The sequence below is a fragment of the Scyliorhinus torazame genome, chromosome 5 (assembly GCF_047496885.1).
Source record: "Scyliorhinus torazame isolate Kashiwa2021f chromosome 5, sScyTor2.1, whole genome shotgun sequence".
Classification (NCBI taxonomy): Eukaryota; Metazoa; Chordata; class Chondrichthyes; order Carcharhiniformes; family Scyliorhinidae; genus Scyliorhinus; species Scyliorhinus torazame.
Window position 1 is genome coordinate 302,481,879 of NC_092711.1, and position 20,506 is coordinate 302,502,384.

Below are 20,506 nucleotides of genomic sequence, written 5' to 3' on the forward strand. Positions count from 1 at the left end.
TGGTCACGCTAAATTGCCCCTTAATTGGAAAAAATAATTGCGTACTCAAATATAGACACTGCTGCTACTTCAATGCCAGTGACATCAATCTTCTTCGACGGTCACTTGCTAACGAGTATGATAGTCCACAAAACAAACTCTGTGTCATTGGTCATGAATTCTGAGGGTCCCTGCATGGCTGATCAGCTCTATCCTTGAGCTGCATCTTTAACTGCACCTTTGATAGATGTTTCCAGGAGGTGGGACTGGTCCTTGTACTCTAGTTTGCTGGCATTTCTTTCTTTGGCTCCTTTCCTGAATCACCATCTTGCCGTCGGGTGTTCATGAAGACATTGTGTCCCTTCAATCGGGAGGTCTCTCCAGGTAGGTTTCTTCTGAGAAAGAGTCTCTCGGTTGTTGCTGCTTGATGTCTATGTTACATTTCTTGAGGTGAACCTTCAGGGTGTCTTTGAAGCGTTTCCTTTGTCCTCTTGTTCGGAAGCCTTTCTTGAGCTGGACAAATAAGATTTGCTTTGACAGTCAGGAAACTGGCACCTGAAGCACATGGCCAGCCCAGCAGAGTTGTTTTGGATAATCATGGCCTTGAAGCTGATGCTCTTGGCACCTTCAAGGACGCTGATGTTAGTATGCCTGTCCTCCCAGCTGATGTGGGGCATTGATAGTACCTCTCCAGGGTCTTGAGGTAGCATTTGTACATAGCCCAGGTTTCTGAGCCAGATAGAAGAGTTGGGAGAACAGCTGCCTTGTACATGAGGACCTTGTATCAGCACAGATGTTGCAGTCGTCGAAGGATCTCATCCTTAGGCTTTCCGAAGGTGGCCCTCGCGGATTGGGCACCAATAACTTGGCTGGAGATGGATACTTCACTGATGATCTGCTGCACATAAATTGATCAATCATCTATTGGTAACGTTTATAATACAATCCAATATCTTGATCCTTCCTGTGCCAATCAGTGTGGTTCTGTAAATACTTTGCTGGGACATGTTTTTTTGGTATTGGATGCTTGTCGAATGGATTTAATTGTAGTTGATTGCAATGGAAGTGGTCAACTAGTTAACTGTGATTTGACATGGGCAGCACGGTGGCGCAGTGTTAGCACTGCTGCCTACAGCGCTGAGGACCCGGGTGCTATCCTGGCCCCGTGTCACTATTTGTGTGGAGTTTGAACATTCCCCCCGTGCTGCGTGGGTTTCACCCCACAACCGAAAGATGTACAGGTTAGGTGGATTGGCCATGCTAAATTGCCCCTTAATTGGAAAAAGATTATTGGGTGCTCTAAATTTAAAGAAAAAAACAACGTGATTTGACATAAGACCATAAGATATAGGAGCAGAATTAGGCCATGAATTAGCCCCATTAGGGGCTGTTTAGCACAGGGGTAAATCGTTGGCTTTTAAAGCAGACCAAGGCAGGCCCGCAGCATGGTTCGATTCCCGTAACAGCCTCCCCGAACAGGCGCCGGAATGTGGCGACTAGGGGCTTTTCACAGTAACTTCATTTGAAGCCTACTTGTGACAATAAGCGATTTTCATTTCATTTCATTTTCATTCGGCCCATCGAGTCTGCTCCGCCATTCAATCATGTTACCAGACTCCTAAATGACCCTCTTATGGACTGACCTCGTTAACACTACACCCTGTATGCTGCATCCGATGCCAGTGCTTATGTAGTTACATTGTATACCTTGTGTTGCCCTATTATGTATTTTCTTTTATTCCCTTTTCCCCTTTCTTCCCATGTACTTAATGATCTGTTGAGCTGCTCGCAGAAAAATACTTTTCACTGTACCTCTGTACACGTGACAATAAACAAATCCAATCCAATGGCGGATATGATTCTCATCCCCATTCTCCTGCCTTCTCCCCATAACCCCTGATCCCCTTATTAATCTCTGTCTAAAAGACACTCAGTGACTTCGCCTCCACAACCATCTGCGACGATAAGTTCCACGGATTCACCACCCTCTGGCTGAAGAAATTCCTCCTCATCTCTGCTTTGAAAGATCGTCCCTTCAGTCTGAGGCTGTGCTCTCTGATTCTAATTTCTCCTACTAGTGGAAACATCCTCTCCATGTTCACACTATCTAGGCCTCTCTGTATTCTGCAAGTTTCAATGAGATTCCCCCCGCATCCTTCTAAACTCCAACGAATACAGACCGCTCCTCTGGGTGCTCCGGTTTCCTTCCACAGTTCCTGTGAAAAGTCCTTTATTCTGGGAATCATGATTTGACATTGTTATCCCTGGCCATTGGATATCCTTGCAGTACAGTTTAATGAGATAATATAAACCACCATGGGTACAGCTGATAGTGACTATGTAGTGAATATGATGGTTTCAAATGAAGCATTAATTACATTTTTTTGCATGTCGCTAAAATACGAAGGCCAGAGGATGGGGGCTGGAATCAGGCAGATATACAGGAATAGTGTTGCTGTAGGTTGGATATTCCTGTTCCGGGGAATAGGTTACATATTCACACATTTACAAAGGGAAATATTTGTGTTGTCTTGGGTGGACTGAAGAACCTGAGCTCTTACTTGTGCTGCGGTGGGTGTCACTGCGAGGAATGAGCTGTTCTCCCACAGCGATGGAGAATTGGCAGCACAGTGGTCCTGCACAGAATAAAACCTTTGGTTTTGATTTTGGCTACCTTTTTAGAACACTCGCAGTTTCAATAAAGAGGGGCTCCTGTGCTCTTCCAGAGTTAATCTATTCTCAGTTAAGCAAGGCTATGAAGCTTGAATCCTATATATTTGTGTATAGGCTGGAGATGAAGGGGAAGAGGGAGCAGACGAGATGAAGAGCAAAAACCAAATTGTCTCACAAAATGATCTGTGATGTTTTGTTACATCTGGGAAATGGGATCAAATATTCATTCAGCTGGTGAGCGCTGATGGATGTTTGCATGCCTGTGAATCCTAACCCAAGCTGTTTGACATACTATCAGCTTTTCACTCTGCTGTTTCATGAGTGTACCTTGATCGTATCACTATTTATCCGAGAAGCTAACACTTCAGTTTCTCATCCTTGAAGCCCATTCTAAGTTCCTGTTGTGATGTAAAGAATAGTTATGGTTCCAACTGTGTGATGCTGTAACCGGTCAGGTTCCTATCTGACTTGCCAGCTGAGTAATTGATGTAACCATAACAACAGAATTTACTCGATTTAAACCACCCCATCTTCAAACTGTAATAGTCTCTCTTTTAATGTACCCTGAGGGGACCCTAGTCAGCATTTTGCGAAAACATCGGGTTTTCAATTAGACTACGCCAAGGATAATTGCTATTGGATGGTGCTGTGTAACGTGTCAAATTTTATTTTGCATCACTCTGGGAAGCGCTACTTTTGAACATGGTTGGCTAAATTCTGGAAAAGTAGTTAAATTGGTCTGCACATATTTGTGGGTCTCACCCCCACAGCCCAAAAAGATGTTCAGGGTAGGTGAATTGGCCACGCTAAATTGCCCCTTAATTGGGTAAAAAAGAATTGAATACATTTGCTGTGTGATGGTTAAGTCGTCAATTTTACAAAATTATTAGGCTCATGACCAGTCAATATGTGTTATAGAATATCTAACAGTGCAGAAGGAGGCCATTCGGTCCATTGAGCCTGTACTGGCCCTTGGAAAGAGCACCCGACTTAAGCCCACGCCTCCACCCTATCCCGGTAACCCATTTCTCCCATCTAACCTTCGGACACTAAGGGGCAATTTAGCATGAGCAAGCCACCTAACCTGCACATCTTTGGACTGTGAGAGGAAACCGGAGCACCCAGAGGAAGCTCACGCAGACAGGGGAGAAAGTACAAACTCCACACAGACAGTCATCTGAGGCTGGAATTGAACACGGGTCCCTGGTGCTGTGAGGCACCAGTACTAACCACTGTGCCACCTCTGGTGACCTGGTGCAAACCCATTTTTACAGTCACCAAATAGATTTTAAAACAAAGTCATTGCTGCCTGATACTGGACGAGATGTCACAATACATTAATCAGCTGCAGTACCAAGGACTATGACGTGATGTAATTTAGACATGCTGATTGGTTGACTGGCTTCTGGGGTTATTCAGTTAGAGCTGGTAACCCCCGTTTGTGTTAAACGTAGCTTCTGTCTGGCCATTCGTCTCACGATTAATAAACTAACATCGCTAATTTTGTCCTTGTGATAATGTGCCTTCACTTTTGTTTTTGGAGTTCTTATATTGGTAAATGATTAGCAATAAACCTTTAAATATAACGGGTAATATTTTCAGCTCGGTACAATCCCTGTGACCACTACCTCACTAATTTGTTTTTCCTGTTTTTCAGTCCGAAGGTGCCCGCAACCTCTCGCTGTCTGGGCACGTTGGCTTTGACAGTATGCCAGACCAGTTAGTCAACAAGTCTGTCTGTCAGGGCTTCTGCTTCAACATCCTGTGTGTGGGTGAGTACTTAACTGCTGGCATTCAGACATGGCATCTCCTAATGGCTGGCTGATTGACTCCATGGTGTTCTGCCTTAAAGAACCTAATGCTCCTCGGGATGAAAGACGGTAGTTCTTAAAAGGCGAGCATTTGTCTTTTGTTTTCACCCAGGACTGAGCATTCTCTAGGGTATATACTCTTTGGTCAGCTGCTTTAGGGATGACTTCTTCACTGCCATAACGGCAACTATTGATAAGTCATTTCCCATCCTTACAAAGATCAGGGTGGACCTAATTGTTGCCGGCACTGGCTCAAGGGGCTGAATATTTCTCATCTGATGTTCCCAGCCAATGGCACTCCATCTTTGCATTGTGCACCTCTTAATATTGGCCTCACTAATGACCTTATCAAGAGTGGAACATGACCAGTTGTGTAACCTGGCCTGGCATCCAATGGAAATAGAATAAGATTAAATTATACTTAACCTTCCAAGGCCATTAGGAGGGAAATCCCTTGATCTACTGATTGAAACCCAGGCCCTAATGGCAGGAGAACTGGTGTTTTTTTAAAACTTTGCAATACCCTTAATTAAGCCCCTTGCCCTGTAGGGGAGTTTAAATTACTATATTTTCCCCTTTGGATTCTGTAGTTTGTTACAATTCCAAAGATTCTGAAAATAATTAAACCTCGCTGGATTTCAGTAATTATTCTGTTAGGCTTCCAATGTGGGTTGAATCTGATTACTGATTGCTGTTTCTCTCTGGGTTGGATGAGTATACATGGAGTATACATGGTTCACTGGGCGTGAGTCACAATCCTGTTTTTATATGTGGAAATTTCATGTTTTTCAAAGAATGTAGTTCATTTTTAGATATCAAAATGTTGAAAATTGAGGAAGAGAAGAACCTATATTTAAAAAAAATACCCTAACTGGCTGAAGCAAACTTAACAGCTGATCCAATTTGTCAGATGCACTTAGACACTGTGATAATTAACACATGGAGTAGTTGAATTACTGGGTAAGCTGTTGCATCTGAGTCAGAAGGGATCAAGCACCAGTCTTAAGATTTGAGCACGTAATTTTTGGCTGAAACTTGTGGCGAAATGAGGCTGTAACCTTTGAGTGAGATATTCAACAAGCTTCCAATGTTCCCCTCGGGCAGATATACAGGATCCCAGGGCACTGTTGAAGGAACCTGTAGGGACTACTTCTGCCCAGTGTTATCCTTCGATCAAAATCATCAAGAAACAGATGATCTTTTGATTTATTCCATTGATGTTTTGGAGACCTTGGGCGGGATTCTCCGTCTTGCCTGCCGGCCAATGGGATTTCCACGCCGTCGGGAAATCCCTGGGCTGTCTGCGCAATGGAGAATACCAACAGTGGTGAATCCAGCCCCTTGTGTTTAATCTAGCTGCTGCACTTCTCCATATTTGATTTCAAAATAAATAAATTTGCTGTGAGGTTCTTGGGAAAGATCTGATGTTGTGCAAGATGCTACATAAACATACGTAGAAATTAGAAGCAGGAGGAGGCCATTTGGCCCTTCGAGCCTGCTCTGCCATTCACCATGATCATGGTTACCAAGTTCAATCCCCTGATCTCTCTCCCCCCCCCCCCCCCCCCCCCCCCCCCCCCCTGCAATCCCTTGATCCCTTTAGCCCCAAGAGCTATATCTAATTCCTTCTTGAAATCACACAATGTTTTGCCCTCAACCTATTTCTGTGGTAGAAAATTCCACAGATTCACCACTCCCTGAAATTTCTCCCCACCTCTGTCCGAAATGGTCCCCTTATTTTCAAACTACGACCCCTAGTTCTGGACTCCCCCACCATCGGGAACATTCTTTATGAATCTGCTGTGATTAATCCTGTTAGAATTTTATACGTTTCTATGAGATCCCCATCTCACTCTCTTCTAAACTCCAATGAATGTAATCTCTCCTCGCATGACATTCTAAATGCAAGTTCTTTCTTTGCTGAAGCATTGAATAACATCACTAATGGTACTTTCCTTGACTGAAAAGCTTTCATGCATTGTTCGCTTCCTTTATTGTGCACCTTTTGATTTTGGTGAAATCCGAAAGGCAAAACATTCCAAGGTGCAACTGCACTTGCTGAATACAAATCGAATTGTTTTGGGAATTGCTACCATGGTATTACCTTCCTGCCAAATTTGTGGATACTTTTGCTATTTTAGCACTAAACTTGCAGATATTTCTATTGGGAGTGCGAAGTAATGCTGTCAAGAATTGATGGATTTTACAGTTAATGGCTTGGTAGGATGGCATTTGTGGATATCTGCCAGTTCAAGCATCTTTACTGTTTGGCAGTATCCTTTCATTAAAGCTAATGTTTCAAAACAATGTTGTGCAAGATTGATTTGCTTCTACTAATTCAATGTATATTGCTGAAAAAAACACATTGTCAAAGTTTTCTGTCTTGCACTCATAGGGCCAATTTGTAAGAATACCAAATGTAAAGTCAATAACAATTTAAACTGCTTGGGAAGGGGTTGCTGATTGATTGGTAGAGGCGTTGCCATAGAGCATGTACCAGTGTAATGCCTTCACCAATCAGAGTGCACTTGCAAGCCAATCAGCACACACTCCTCATTCGTTATAAATTGTTGCGGGGGGGGGGGGGGCAGCACGGTGGTGCAGTGGTTAGCACTGCTGCCTCACTGCACTGAGGTCCCAGGTTTGATCCCGGCTCTGGGTCACTGTCCGTATGGAGTTTGCACAGTCTCCCCGTGTTTGCACGGGTTTTGCCCCCACAACCCAAAGATGTGCAGGGTAAGTGGATTGGCCACGCTAAATTGCCCCTTAATTGGAAAAAAATAATTGGGTGCTCTTGAATTTTTTTTTTTTAATGTTGTTGCTGTATTTGGGCAGCACTGTAGCACAGGTGGATAGTACTGTGGCTTCACAGCGCCAGGGTCCCAGGTTCGATTCCCCGCTGGGTCACGGCCTGTGTGGAGTCTGCACATCCTCCCCGTGTGGGTGTGGGTTTCCTCCGGGTGCTCCGGTTTCCTCCCACAGTCCAAAGACGTGCAGGTTAGGTAGATTGGCCATGATAAATCGCCCTTAGTAACCAAAAAAAAAGGTTAGGAGGTGTTATTGGGTTACGGGGATAGGACGGAAGTGTTATTGGGTTACGGGGATAGGACGGAAGTGAGGGCTTAAGTGGGTCGGTGCCAACCCGATGGGCCAAATGGCCTCCTTCTGCGCTGTATGTTCTATGTACTCTATGTATTCATTGTGAACTTAGATGGTGGGGTAGAAAGCCACACATCCAAAGTTGCTAATGACAAAAAGATTGACAATATTGTAAACAGTGTAGCTGGAAGTATAAAGTTACAATGAGATATTGCAGTGGGGGGGGGGGGGGTCTAAGTAGGGTGCTCTTTTCAGAGAGTCGGTGTAGACTCGATGGGCCGAATAGCCTCCTTCCACACGGCAGGGATTCTGTGATTCTATGATATTGGTCGATTAAGTGAATAGGTGACACTGTGCCAAATGCATTTTAATGTCGGTGAAAGTGGCATCATCCACCTTGTTCCTAAAGAGTTAAGAACAGGACACTTTCTCAATGTGTTGTCATTTGCAAGGTCAAACCACCGCATCAGATTATTCTACTTCATTTCACAAATAGAAACAGTGGAGGTCCAAAGAGGAGTCCAAGTACATGAATCATTAAAATTTCACGAACCAGTCCCGAAAATAATAAAAAAGGTCTTGTGATCCAGGGTCGTGTCTCTGTCTCTGGGTCAGAAGCTTCAGGTTCAAGTCTCACCTCGGGATGGCCACAAGGCGTGTTCGTAATGTGCCCGGAACAGGTTAATTACCAGCTTTTAAATCCTTCCAACATGACGGATGGCAGGCGGTAAAGAGTGGGAGAGTTTCCTGGTTGTAAAGAGTGGGAGAGTTTCCTGGTCAGCCATACTGCAGAAGGCAACAGGAAACTGAACCAATTCGATGGTGGCCAATGCCCTCCTGCGGTGCGGTACCTGAAGGAGGAGGGATGGAAATGAGAAGAATCGGTAGGGGGTTGAGGGAGTTGATGGAATGCTTCAGCTATACAAAGCCTGGTTAGACTGCATTGAGAGTACTGTGAGCATTTCTGAATACTGCATCATGGGAGGGTGTGCATTGTGCATTTATTAGAATGATATCTGGACTAAAAGAATTAAACTATGAGGAGAGATTAAATAAATTGCTTGCGTTCCCTGGGGTTTAGATGGTTTAGAAGTGATATTGAAATTTGCAAGATATTAAGGGAACAGGTTGGAGTAGATTGGGGGGAAAAATTATTGCAAGTTGAGAAATCCGGGACTAGGCAGCACGGTGGCACAGTGGGTTAACAGTGCGGCCTCACGGCACCGAGGTCCCAGGTTCGATCCTGGCTCTGGGTCACTGTCTGTGCACATTCTCCCCGTGTTTGCATGGGTTTCGCCCCCACAACCCAAAATTGTGCATGGTAGGTGGATTGTGGCCACACTAAATTGCCCCTTAATTGGAAAAAAATAATTGGGTACTCTAAATTTAAAAAAAAAAGGTTCTAAGGGGCAAGGTCTGAAAAGGAAATCCGGATTTTTCCAGATCTTTCAAGGACCTGTTAGGAAATCCTAAAGGTTACTGGAAGGTTGGAATTATCTTCTGGAAATGATAATTGAGATTTATAGATATTTATTAAAGATTATCGGGCAAAAGTGACTATATGGAGTGATGTTTCAGTTCAGCCATGATCTCACTGATAGTGGATGAAACTCAAGGGGCTGAATGGACTCCTGTTCCTGTGTTCCTAATGCAATTCAGAAGTACCTTGAATTTATATTATGATCTACATGGGCCAAAGACTGATTTTTGTTTACCATATCACTGATATCATAAAGTGCCTATTAACATGTCATTGTTCGATCATGCACTCAATTTAAATTAATACTGTAGCTCACTAAAAGAGATATAATCCTGCATTTCACAATCAGGATTTAAAGTGATGCAAAGGTTAGATGGGGTTACGGGGACAGTGTGGAGGTGTGGGCATAGGTAGGGTGCTCTTCCCAAGGGCCAGTACAGACTCGATGGGCCGAATGGCCCCCTTCTGAACTGTAAATTCTATGATTCTTTGCATTGAGTGCGGTCTACGGGTGGCACGGTGATTAGCACTGCTGCCTCACAGAGTCAAGGACCCAGGTTCAATATCAGCCTCAGGTGACTGTGTGGAGTTTGCACTTTCTCTCTTGTCGCCGTGTGTTTCCTCTGGGTGCTCCGGTTTCCTCCCACAGCTCAAAGATGTGTGGGTTCGGTGGATTGGCCAAGCTAAATTGTCCCTTGATGTCCAAAAGGTTAGGTGGGGTTATGGGAGTAGGGTGGGGGTGTGGGCCTATGTAAGGTGTTCTTTCAGAGGGTCAGTGCAGACTCGATGGGCCGAATGGCGGCCTCCTGCACGATGCGGATTCGATGCTTCTATTAAAGAAGTATTTGTTGTAGTGGTTTGAACTTGCAAGTGACAATAGTCTTTTTAAATAAGGGACAAAATTCACACGTTTGCAGCGTTAAGAAGGAATTGGGAGAGAAAGCATGACCTAGGTTTGCATGGCTCTGCCTAGCCACTTTCTCTAGCTATTGAGGTAAGATACCAGAGAAATGCAATCATGCTCCAGCGATCTTTCCGTGAAAAATTGTTCAAATGCTTGGGTTATTTTCACCGTCATCTGAACCCTTGGTAACTTATTAAACGGTAAGCAGCATCCTGCTGCCCACATTTGAATTTGCCAGCTTGCTGTTGCAGCTTCAAAAGTGAGGACAAGAGAATAGAAGTTCTCTTTGTTCCAGTGCAGTAGAGCAGATGTGACCATTAAATTCGTTTTAATTTCCTGAATGGTTGATTTACTGACAATTTAAAAAAAAAAAACTATTCGCATTTATTACCCTTGCTTACCTTGTCTGTCTGGTGGAGGGGCCACTGAACTGGAAATCTAAGCCACTGGCTGCGTATGCCTTTGAAATTCTGAAGGAGCTGCTTCGCCCAATGCTGTATATTGTTTGATTCTCAGATCAAATAGGGCAACTGTCAGTTGAAAGCTACAGGCTCATTAATCGGGCATCAGTAACTGATTGAATAATGGAATTGATCATTGGGAGCAAGATCGAGGATTAACAGTATGAGCAGGATCTGGGAAATCACCCACCCCCCTCAACCGACCCACTCTCCGTGACCCGTTTCAGTAAGTGACATCCTAAGTTGACATTAAATGCCCCTGTGATGTAGACCTAGCTTTCATAAGTTTAGAACGTTGGCAGAGTGTAACGGTCAGAGTCTAATTAGGCAAGGGATAGTAGGCTGGGAAACTACAGGAGGGGTGAGGGTGGGGGAAAAGAGGGCTAGATTTCCACAGGGGTTGGGGGTGGAGTCTGCGTGTGACGGTTGGTGAAGAGGCTGGGGGTTGGGGAGAAGAGTGATCACGTTAACTATTGTGTTCTAGCTGACTTGTGATGAAGGTCAACACTTCAAGAGCCTTTTATGAGGCTGCACACTAGCTTTTAGTGATTTATATACCTGGACCCCCAAATCCTTTTCTCCACAGCTCCTATCTCTCACCATGAAGAGAATATTCAGACTTTTTCATCTCGGATTCAAGATGGATGACCACGCACTTGCCCTCAATAAATTCCATCAACTCAAACTACTCTGCAACGACCCAGCATTACATCAACAAAGCAACTGAAATGTTGAGTGTGTGCTGTCAAAAATATTATACATCTTAAGTTGCCTTGCTGAAGCTATATTGTGCTCTTGTCATCTTAAGTGATCTAAGTGGAGAATAGACTTTTTCGAATCATAGCATTTACAGGGCAGAAGGAGGCCATTCAGCCCATTGGGTCTGCATCCGCCCTTGGAACGAGCACCCTACGTAAGCTTAAACCCATGCCTCCACCCTATCCCCGTAGCCCAGTAACCCCACCTAACCTTTGGGCATTAAGGGGCAATTTAGCAAGGCCAATCCGCCTAACCTGCACATCTTTGGACTGTGGGAGGAAACCGGAGCACTCGGAGGAAACCCACGCAGACACGGGGAAAAAGTGCAGACTGTATTTGATGGCGCTTCTATATTTCTACTCCCGAGCAAGGATGAGAATCATGCTCGTTTTCGTTTTGGGGGAAAATGAAAGGGGACCATATAACTTGAGAGGGAAGCCAAATAATTGGGATAGTGACCACAGCCTGGGTTCAATGCAAAAATAGAAAAGGATAGCCGAGAGAGACTGGACTAGAAAAAGACTGAGCCAATGAAAGGATTTGGCCCAACTTAACTGGGCACAAATGTTAACAGGAGTTCCCAAATGGAAATTTGAGGAACTACAACATAAATATTCCCACTAGGTAAAATGGGCTGCATCAAATAAGTATTTTGGTGCTAATAGAACAGCCAAAAGTAAAATGAGACTTGGCATATCATTTGATAAAGCGAGGGCTAACGGGAATAAAGAAAGTCACAAATATAGAAATGTAGTGACGAAGAAGTGAAAAGAGATTAGATGGATACAAAATACATTTCTTAAAAAATTCTTGCATAATATATAATGAATAAAGGCATATCAATATATTAAAAGGAAAAGTGTGTGCAGGACCAGATAAGGGTGAAGGGGCACTGGCTGGAATACATTGGCGGAAGATGTTCTAGTTGATTGTAAGTAAACAAGGTGAACAAAGAGGAAACCCACGCAGACACTGGGAGAAAGTTCAAACTCCACGTAGCCAGTCACCCGAGGCTGGAGTCAAACCCTGACCCCTGGCGCTCTGAGGCAGCAGTGTTAACCACTGCCACCATGCAGTCCTTGCCCCAGTTTAATGAATTGAGGCTCCACCCATATTAAACGTGGAAAGTGTGTTGGCTTAAAAAGTATTGACTGCAACATATGTTCAAAAGGGAGAGAAAAATCCCTCGACCAGTTTAAAAAAATATATATATCCATATTTTGAGACCATAGAACATTTAAAGACACTTGTAATAATCAATGGCACTCACTATTGTGTATTTGACAATTGATTATATTCCTGAAAAAGAAACTGAGCATATAAATAAAGGGAAAGGAGGAGAGTAGTGTAAATACTTGAGGTGTCTTGTTATAGAATTCAGATGGTACAGGATGCGTTGCAGCAGTGAGAATTGAAAGTAGATTGTGGGACAAGAAACTGAGTTTGGGGTTAACAAGTATTGATTGGATTTAAGAAGAGTTAGACGAGGTTGGTTTGCACTTGGACATAACATTGAAATTTACTGACCTAGAAGTAGAGAAGTACGCAGGAAGGCATATCGCAAAGAAACATTTCAGATGGATATAATACTGGTTTGCAGAATGGGTATGTAGGTGAAAGGTACAGTTTAATGGGGTGAATTCTGGAGGGTGCAACAAGGAATGGAAATATGGCCTTAATGAAAAGCTGAACGACGTGGGTGAAGGTACAAGACGTAGAGCGACAAATACGCAATTCATCGAAAATGGTAGTCATTTTAATAAAGTTGTTAGTGCTTTGGGTTCATAAATAAGGCCCAGAGTTCAGGAACAAAGGGGTTTGATAACTTTATGTAAGGTAACGAGTAGATCGCCCATAAGGAACGTATCGTTTTCTTTATTTTTGCATGGGATGTGGGCCTCTCTGGCAAGGCCAGCATTTGTCGGCCATCCGTAATTGCCTTTGCACTGAGTGGCCTGCTAGGCCACCTCGGGGGCAGTGAAGAGTCCACCATATTGCTGTGGGTCTGGAATCACGTGTAGGCCAGACCAGGTAAGGATGGCGGATTTCTTTCCCTAAAGGATATTGGTGAACCACAAGTGTTTTATGCCAATTGATGATAAATTCATGGTCATTATTACTGAAGTTAGATTTATATTCCAGATTTGTTAATTGGATTTAAATTCCACCAGCTACCTTGGAGGAATTTAAATTCATGTTCCCAAAGCATGAGTCTGGGCCATTGGACTATTAGTTCAATGACATTGCCAGTGCACCATCATCTCCCCTTCTTCCCCATTAAAACTAGAGCCGAGAGAATAGATTCACTAAGTTGGCGCCAAAGATGAGGAGCTCTAAAGTTGTGAGGAGTAATTGGACATTGGGGCCATTTCCATTGAAATATCAAAGGCTGAGATAAGATATAGGTTAGAAGTGTTACAGTCCGGGGCAGCACGGTGGCATAGTGGTTATCACTGCTGCCTCACGGCGCCGAGGTCCCAGGTTTGATCCCGGCTCTGTCATTGGGGTTTGCACATTCTCCTCGTGTTTGCGTGGATTTCGCCCCCACAACCCAAAAGATGAGCAAGCTAAATGGATTGCCCATGCTAAATTGGCCCTTAATTGAAAAAAAATTAATTGGGTACGCTAAATTTAAAAAAAAAAAAAAAAAATTAGTGTTATAATCGCAGTTGATGTTCTAACTGAATGGGAGGATCTCAGAATGGAACCCTGGCTCAAAAGATCGTAACTTTGTTTTCGAAAAAGTTGAGAGTCACAGGATTGCCAATTCGCTTTTAGCAACCAACAAAAAACATCGATTAAATATGAAAAGTTTCATTGCAAGACAATAGTTCTTCACTCTGTCAAAGCTACAGATGCCAGACCTGCTGAGATTTTCCAGCATTTTCTCTTTCGTTTCAGATTCCAGCAGTAATTTGCTTTTAATAGTTCTTCACTTTCCTCTTGGCTTCATAATTGTACACCGATTTCCAGGATAAAACCCACTCTGAAACAGGTGTCATACACTCGGCTTTTATGGATTTCTCCTCTAATTCCCCCAGATGATTGTCACATAAGTGTTTCTAAATTCCACTCTCCGAAAGACGCTCTTTAAAATCTTCTTTCTGGGCAGCACTGCTGCCTCATGGCGTTGAGGTCCCAGGTTCGATCCCGGCTTTGGGTCGCTGTCTATGCGGAGTTTGCACATTCTCCTCGTGTTTGCGTGGGTTTCGCCCCCACAACCTAAAAGATGTGCAGGATAGGTGGATTGGCCACGCTAAATTGCCCCTTAATTAGAAAAAATTAAGTGGGCACTCTAAATTTAAAAAAAAAAAAAAAATCTTCTTTCAAACAATGCTTTCCATCAGCTGATTCCATCCAGAATCCATCCCAGCGTTTCCAACTATCCTTTCAGAAAAAGCTTCCGCTCCACTGTTTTAATAAGGATTCAAGCTCCAGGTTTTACAACTCTCCTTTCAGGCTTCCTTTGCTTTTGTGTGAACTCTGAGATCCAGCCACTGATTTTTCTAGCTTTTTATCTTTCTGGCCTCTTAACGATCCAATTCCTTTTCGGCTCTCTTGACTTTACTGAACGGTATCCTGTTCTAGTTCCTGTTTCCTCTGTACCTTTCACTTCAGACTTCTTGGAAACATCTCTTTATTGTCTAATTTCCGTAACTAGCTGTTCTTTATGTTTTCGGCACTGGTTATTTTAACCATTATTCCATGGTATGGCTTTTCTCTTCTCTCAGCTTTGCTAGATGTTCCTCCTCTCACTCCCTGGTCCCAAATGCTGTGAATTCACGGTGGCACAGTGGTTAGCACTGCTGCTTCACAGTGCTAGGGACTCAGGTTCAATTCTGGCCTTAGGTGACTGCATGAAATTTGCACGTTCTCTCCGTGTCTGCCTGGATTTCCTCCGGATGCTCTGGTTTCCTTCCACAGTCCAAAGATGAGCAGGTTAGGTGGATTGGCCATGCAAAATTGACCCTTTGGTGGGGTTACTGGGGATAGGGTGGGGGCGTGGACTTGGGTAGAGTGCCCCTTCAGAGGGTTGGTACAGACCTGATGAGCTGAATGGCCTCCTTCTGCACTGTAGGAATTCTATGATTCTTCTATGATCCTGGCCCCAGGTCACTGTCCGTGTGAAGTTTGCGCATTCTCCCCGTGTCTGCGCGGGTCTCACCCCTACAACCTAAAGATGCACAGCGTAGGTGGATTGGCCACGCTAAATTGCCCCTTAATTGGAAAAAATAATTGGGTACTCTATGGGTACTAAATGATTCTGTGGTGTGAACGATGACTATCCAATTGACTATCCACTTTTCAGCTCTTCAGGGGATTGAGAGGGAATTTCCTGACGGTACAACATTGCATAGAAGATCGAAGTTTGTTTGGAGCACTTTCAGGCAACTGAACAATTGAATGTCAATGAAATATCGGTGCACACTAGGGAAAGCTAAGTTGTGGACTGAAGCCAAGAAGCGCCGCTGTATAGAACAATTTAGTACGTTGAATGGTTCTTTTGAGTTTCTATAGTGGCAACAAAGGGATTGTTTAGGAGGCAGCTGTTGGGACGAAGAAACTATACATTTTCTGAGAAATTTGGATAGCTGGGTTAAACAAGCTCTCATTCTTATACCATGGGTGAAAAGCAAGGGTGTTCTTGGCTCATATTAATCCTTCAAACAATATCACAAAGAACAATGAATTGGTCTGCATATCACATTGCTGTGTGTGGGACCTTGCTGGATGTAAATAGCCTGCCTGACATTACAGTAGTGGACTACACTTCAGAATTACATCATTGGCTGTAAAGTGCTTTGACGTGTCCTGGGGTGGAGAAAGGTTGTAGAAAGGCACTTCTTTTCTCTGTATTTACTTCAAGTTCAACATGCTGCCTTCGCACCATTCAAATTTGAAATTGCAAAATCTCTAACTGTGTGCTCCTAGACCTGGCTCCTTTGCTCACACATCATCATACCTCACGAAAGCTTTAATTACAGCACTATAAAAGGTAAATGCGGATGCAACATTTAAAATGCTGCAGGCTAATCACACGACCGTGACCGAGGCACAAATTGCTGAGGAACCGAGAAGCACTCCGAGCCGGTGTCCAGTTTCACATTTGTGTCGTGTTGTGCCTGCCTAGGTATTTTTCTTTAAAAAGGATTGGAACTGTGTGTGAGGCACAAAACAGAACCTATTCCAAAGCTGGGGATTTCCATGAGTTGGAACAATTTGGAGTGGGTAATTTGATCTAACGTACGCAATTTCCTCATTCAGGATATCATTTAAAGTGATAATCTTTGTGACCAATTGGTGAGACTTGTGTATATGCTACTGGTAACAGCTTGCAAAATAAAAGCCGTAATTTTATTTATTCCTTTACGGGATGTGGGTGTCCCTGCCCACCATTTCAGAGGGCTTTTGAGAGTCAAACACATTGCTGGTGGTGGATCTGCAGTCACATGTAGGCCAGACCAGGTAAGGATGGCAGATTTCCTTCCCTAAAAGACATTGGTGAACGAGATGGGTTTTTACAACAATCGACAATAGTCACCAAGAGGCCTTTAATTCCAGGTTTTCAACTCGGGTCCCCAGATCTTTCCCTGGGTCTCTGGATTACTTGTCCAGTGCCAATGGCACTGCACCATTCCCTCCCCTGAGGATCATTAGGTTCGATCATTGCCTCCCCGTGAGCAGCAACTCCGATTGTCCCATCCTCCGCTTTTCACTGATCTCCCTTGCCCCGGTGAGATTCAACTTCCTCTGTGACGCTCATCCAAAACTCACCACTGCGCCCTTGGGATCTTCAGCGGATCACCAATTGCCACCCGTTGTTACTTTTCCTTCCAGATCATCCATCCTATTGCAAACATAGTCTTTGTCTCCATAATTTATTTGTGGAGGTTTGCAAATAACATTTTATCTTAGGCTGAATCTTGGGTGCACCTTGACCCTTCCTGAAACCTCCCCTTTCTACCACCTGCCCAAGCCTGGCCACCTTGGTGCTGGCGTGGTCTGGTGTGAAATCAAACCTTGGTATTATATCGCGTCTCCCTATCTGCGGGTGGCACAGTGGTTAATACTGCTGCCCCACAGCACCAGGGAATTCGACTTTGGCTTTGGGTGACTGTGAGAGTTTGCCCGTTCTCCCTGTGTCTGGATGCATTTCCTCCGGGTACTCTGGTTTCCTCCCACAGTCCAAAGATGTGTAGGTTAGGTGGATTGGCCCTGTTCAATGTGCAGGCATACGAGGATAAGGTGGAGGAGCAGGTCTAGGTAGAGTACTCTTTCGGAGGGCTGGTGCAGGCACGATGGGCTGAATGGCCTCATGCACTGTAGGGATTCTATGGATGCCCTGTGCAGATCTCTCATGGATTTTGAACACCCCTATCAAATCTTCTCTCAATGTTCCCTTCTCCCAGGAGAACAACTCCAGTTTCTCCAATCTGTCATGAATGTAATTAAGTTCTTCATCCCTTTCATCCATTCTCGTGAATCTTTTCTACACCCTTCCTAATGCTTTCAAATACTTCCTCAAATGTGGTGGTCAGAACTGGACACTGCACCAGCTGAGGCAGAACCAGTGTTTTCTTTTTCAAAGGTTCACCATAATCTCCTTGCTTTTGCTCTCTCTGCCTCTAAAGCCACTTTCTCAACCTCCCTGCCACCTTCCAACAATTTGTGCACATATACTCTTGTTTCTTTCTGTTCCGATAGCCTCTTTAGAACTGTGGCCTTTTGTTTTATATGGTTTGTTGCTTTTCCTACCAAAATATATCGCATCGCGATTCTCTGCATTAAATTTCATTGCTACATATCTGTCAATTTCACCAGTCTCTCCCTATGTCCTTTTGAAATCTATCTGTATCCTCCACACAATTCACAGTATTTCCATATTTTGTCGTGTCCGCACATTTTGGACTTGTGTCCTGCAATTTCAAGTCAAAGTCGTTAATGTACATGAAAAAGAGCTGTGGTCCTATTACCGACCCCTTGGGTAAACACCTGCTTTTGATCCGAAAAGTAACCATTCACCATGACTCCCAGCAAAACAAAAGGCAAATGCTGTGGATGCTGGAAATCTGAAATAAAAACTGAAATTGCTGAGTCTGACAGCATCTGTGGAGAGAGTTAAACTTTTCTGGCCTGCGACTGATTTTTCTCTCCAGTGTGAGAACTCTCTCTGCTGTCATTTCCCATGATTGTTTTTATCTGAAATCCAATCTAGAGAAGGTGCCTGCATTGTATTGGTCATATCAGTCCATGTGTGTACTGTACATGCCAAGCAAATGTCACGGGTCCAATGCATGGGCGTCTTTGACTCGTGGGAAAATAAGCTATTTGGATTTTGTTTTTAAGTGGACCTGGGGCATTAGGAATGGTGATGAGGACTTTGTTCTTCACACTGTAGCAAAAATCTGTATTTCATCCCCAGTTGGTCACTGGATGAACAATCCGGAGGCTGGTTTGGGGGCCCCGTTTAGCTCCGTTTGCTGGACGGCAGATTTGTGATGCGGAGCGAGGCCAGCAGCGTGGGTTCAATTCCCGTACCAGCTGAGGTTATTCACAAAGGCCCAGCCTCTTCAACCTTACCCCTCACCTGAGGTGACCCTGAGGTTAAATCACCACCAGTCAGCTCTCCCCCTCGAGGAGGAAAGCAGCCTATGGTCATCTGGGACTATGGCGACTTTACCGTACCTACCTTAACCCAATCTAATGAAAGGGGGGATACGGCTTCAAACCTCGACATGGTAGCTGATGGGATTTAAGTTTGATTAATAATAATGTGAAATTGAAAGCTAGTCCCAGTAATGATGGCCAGGAAGTTTTCATTGATTATTATTTTAAACAAACAACATTTGGTTCACTAATGTCTTTTGAGGAAGGAAATCTGTTGCCTTTGCCTGGCCTGTTCTACATGTGACTCCAGACCAACAGCAATGAGGTTGACTCTTGGCTGCCCTTTGATGTGGCCTCACAGTTCAAGAGCAAATCTCCCCCCCCCTCTGAATTCAAACTTTATTTCCCCGCCCACCAAAACATTACTGGGACCTTTGGCTTCGAATTTTTAAAAATATGTACCTTGATTACATGTAACTCCTGGATTCCTGCTCTGTCATATGGCATTTGCAAATTTTCTTTTTTGCTTTTATAAATTTAGAGTACCCAATTCATTTGTTTTCCAATTAAGGGCAATTTAGTTTGGCCAATACACCTACCCTGCACAACTTTGGGTTGTGGGGGCGAAACTCACGCAAACACAGGGAGAATGTGCAAACTCCACACGGACAGTGACCCAGAGCGGGGATCGAACTTGGGGCCTCGGCGCCATGAGGCAGCAATGCTAACCACTGCACCACCGTGCTGCCCTTGCATTTGCAAATATAAGTATGATGGGAAACGGGTAACATAGACCAATTAAATAATCTTTATTATTGCCACAAGTATGCTTACATTAACACTGCAATGAAGTTACTGTGAAAATCCCCTAGTCGCCACAATCTGGCGCCTGTTAGGGTACGCAGAGGGAGAATTCAGAATGTCCAGTTCACCTGACAGCATGTCTTTTCGGGACTTGTGTGAGGAAGCCGGAGCACCTGGAGGAAACCCACGCAGATACTGGGCGATCGTGCAGACTCCACACAGGCAGTGACCCAAGCCGGGAATTGAACCTGGGACCCTGGCGCTGTGAAGTAACAGTGCCAACAACTGTGCTACCATGCCCCCAATGGCAATAAAATGTCAACTCTTTGGAACATCTGCTATAAACGTGCCTTATAAATTAACAATTCACATAGATTAGCTTTACAAACCCTGATGTTGCCACCTGAGTGTTTCTAAATGGTTCGACATAATAGAATCCAATTAGTCTTTGAATCCATTGGCCCTCATAACGTGCATATGGAACAGATTAGCTTTTGGTTACAATAAAATGCACTTGATTTGAGACACAGAGGAAATTGAAGTGTGTCGATATGAGAAGTTTGTGCATTACAGGTTCACCCCTCGCCATGTGCTCTTCGACCAGACACGAGTGTCGTTATTATTTTCAGACCTTGAGGTTGGAAAGTTGCTGCAGTGCTGCTACATCCTCCACGCTGTAACCCACTCCATTCATTTCTCAGTCACCCACCTCTTCTACATATGGTGTCTTACCAACTTACCTTCCATTATTTCAACTTGAGAAAGGAATATTTTGAAATCTTAAATTCCATTTTGGTGTCTCTGTCTTGGTAATTGGTTTCAGAATTATTGCTCGTCACAATTGAGACCAGAACATTTGGTAACAGATGAGTGTTGATGATCCTATCAGGACTAAGATGCAAAATGTGGTTAAAACATTGGCGTCTTT

General features: G+C 44.0%; 1 protein-coding gene across 4 annotated transcripts in view; it reads left to right on the plus strand.

The window, feature by feature from the left end:
- LOC140421261 (septin-6) overlaps positions 1-20,506 on the plus strand; it is a 97,231-nt gene that overhangs the window by 23,859 nt on the left and 52,866 nt on the right. For all 4 annotated transcript variants that reach the window (XM_072505846.1, XM_072505847.1, XM_072505845.1 and 1 more), the window contains exon 2: positions 4,310-4,424. In XM_072505846.1, coding sequence (XP_072361947.1) covers positions 4,310-4,424 — 115 coding nt within the window. The remainder of the gene's footprint in view (positions 1-4,309; positions 4,425-20,506) is intronic.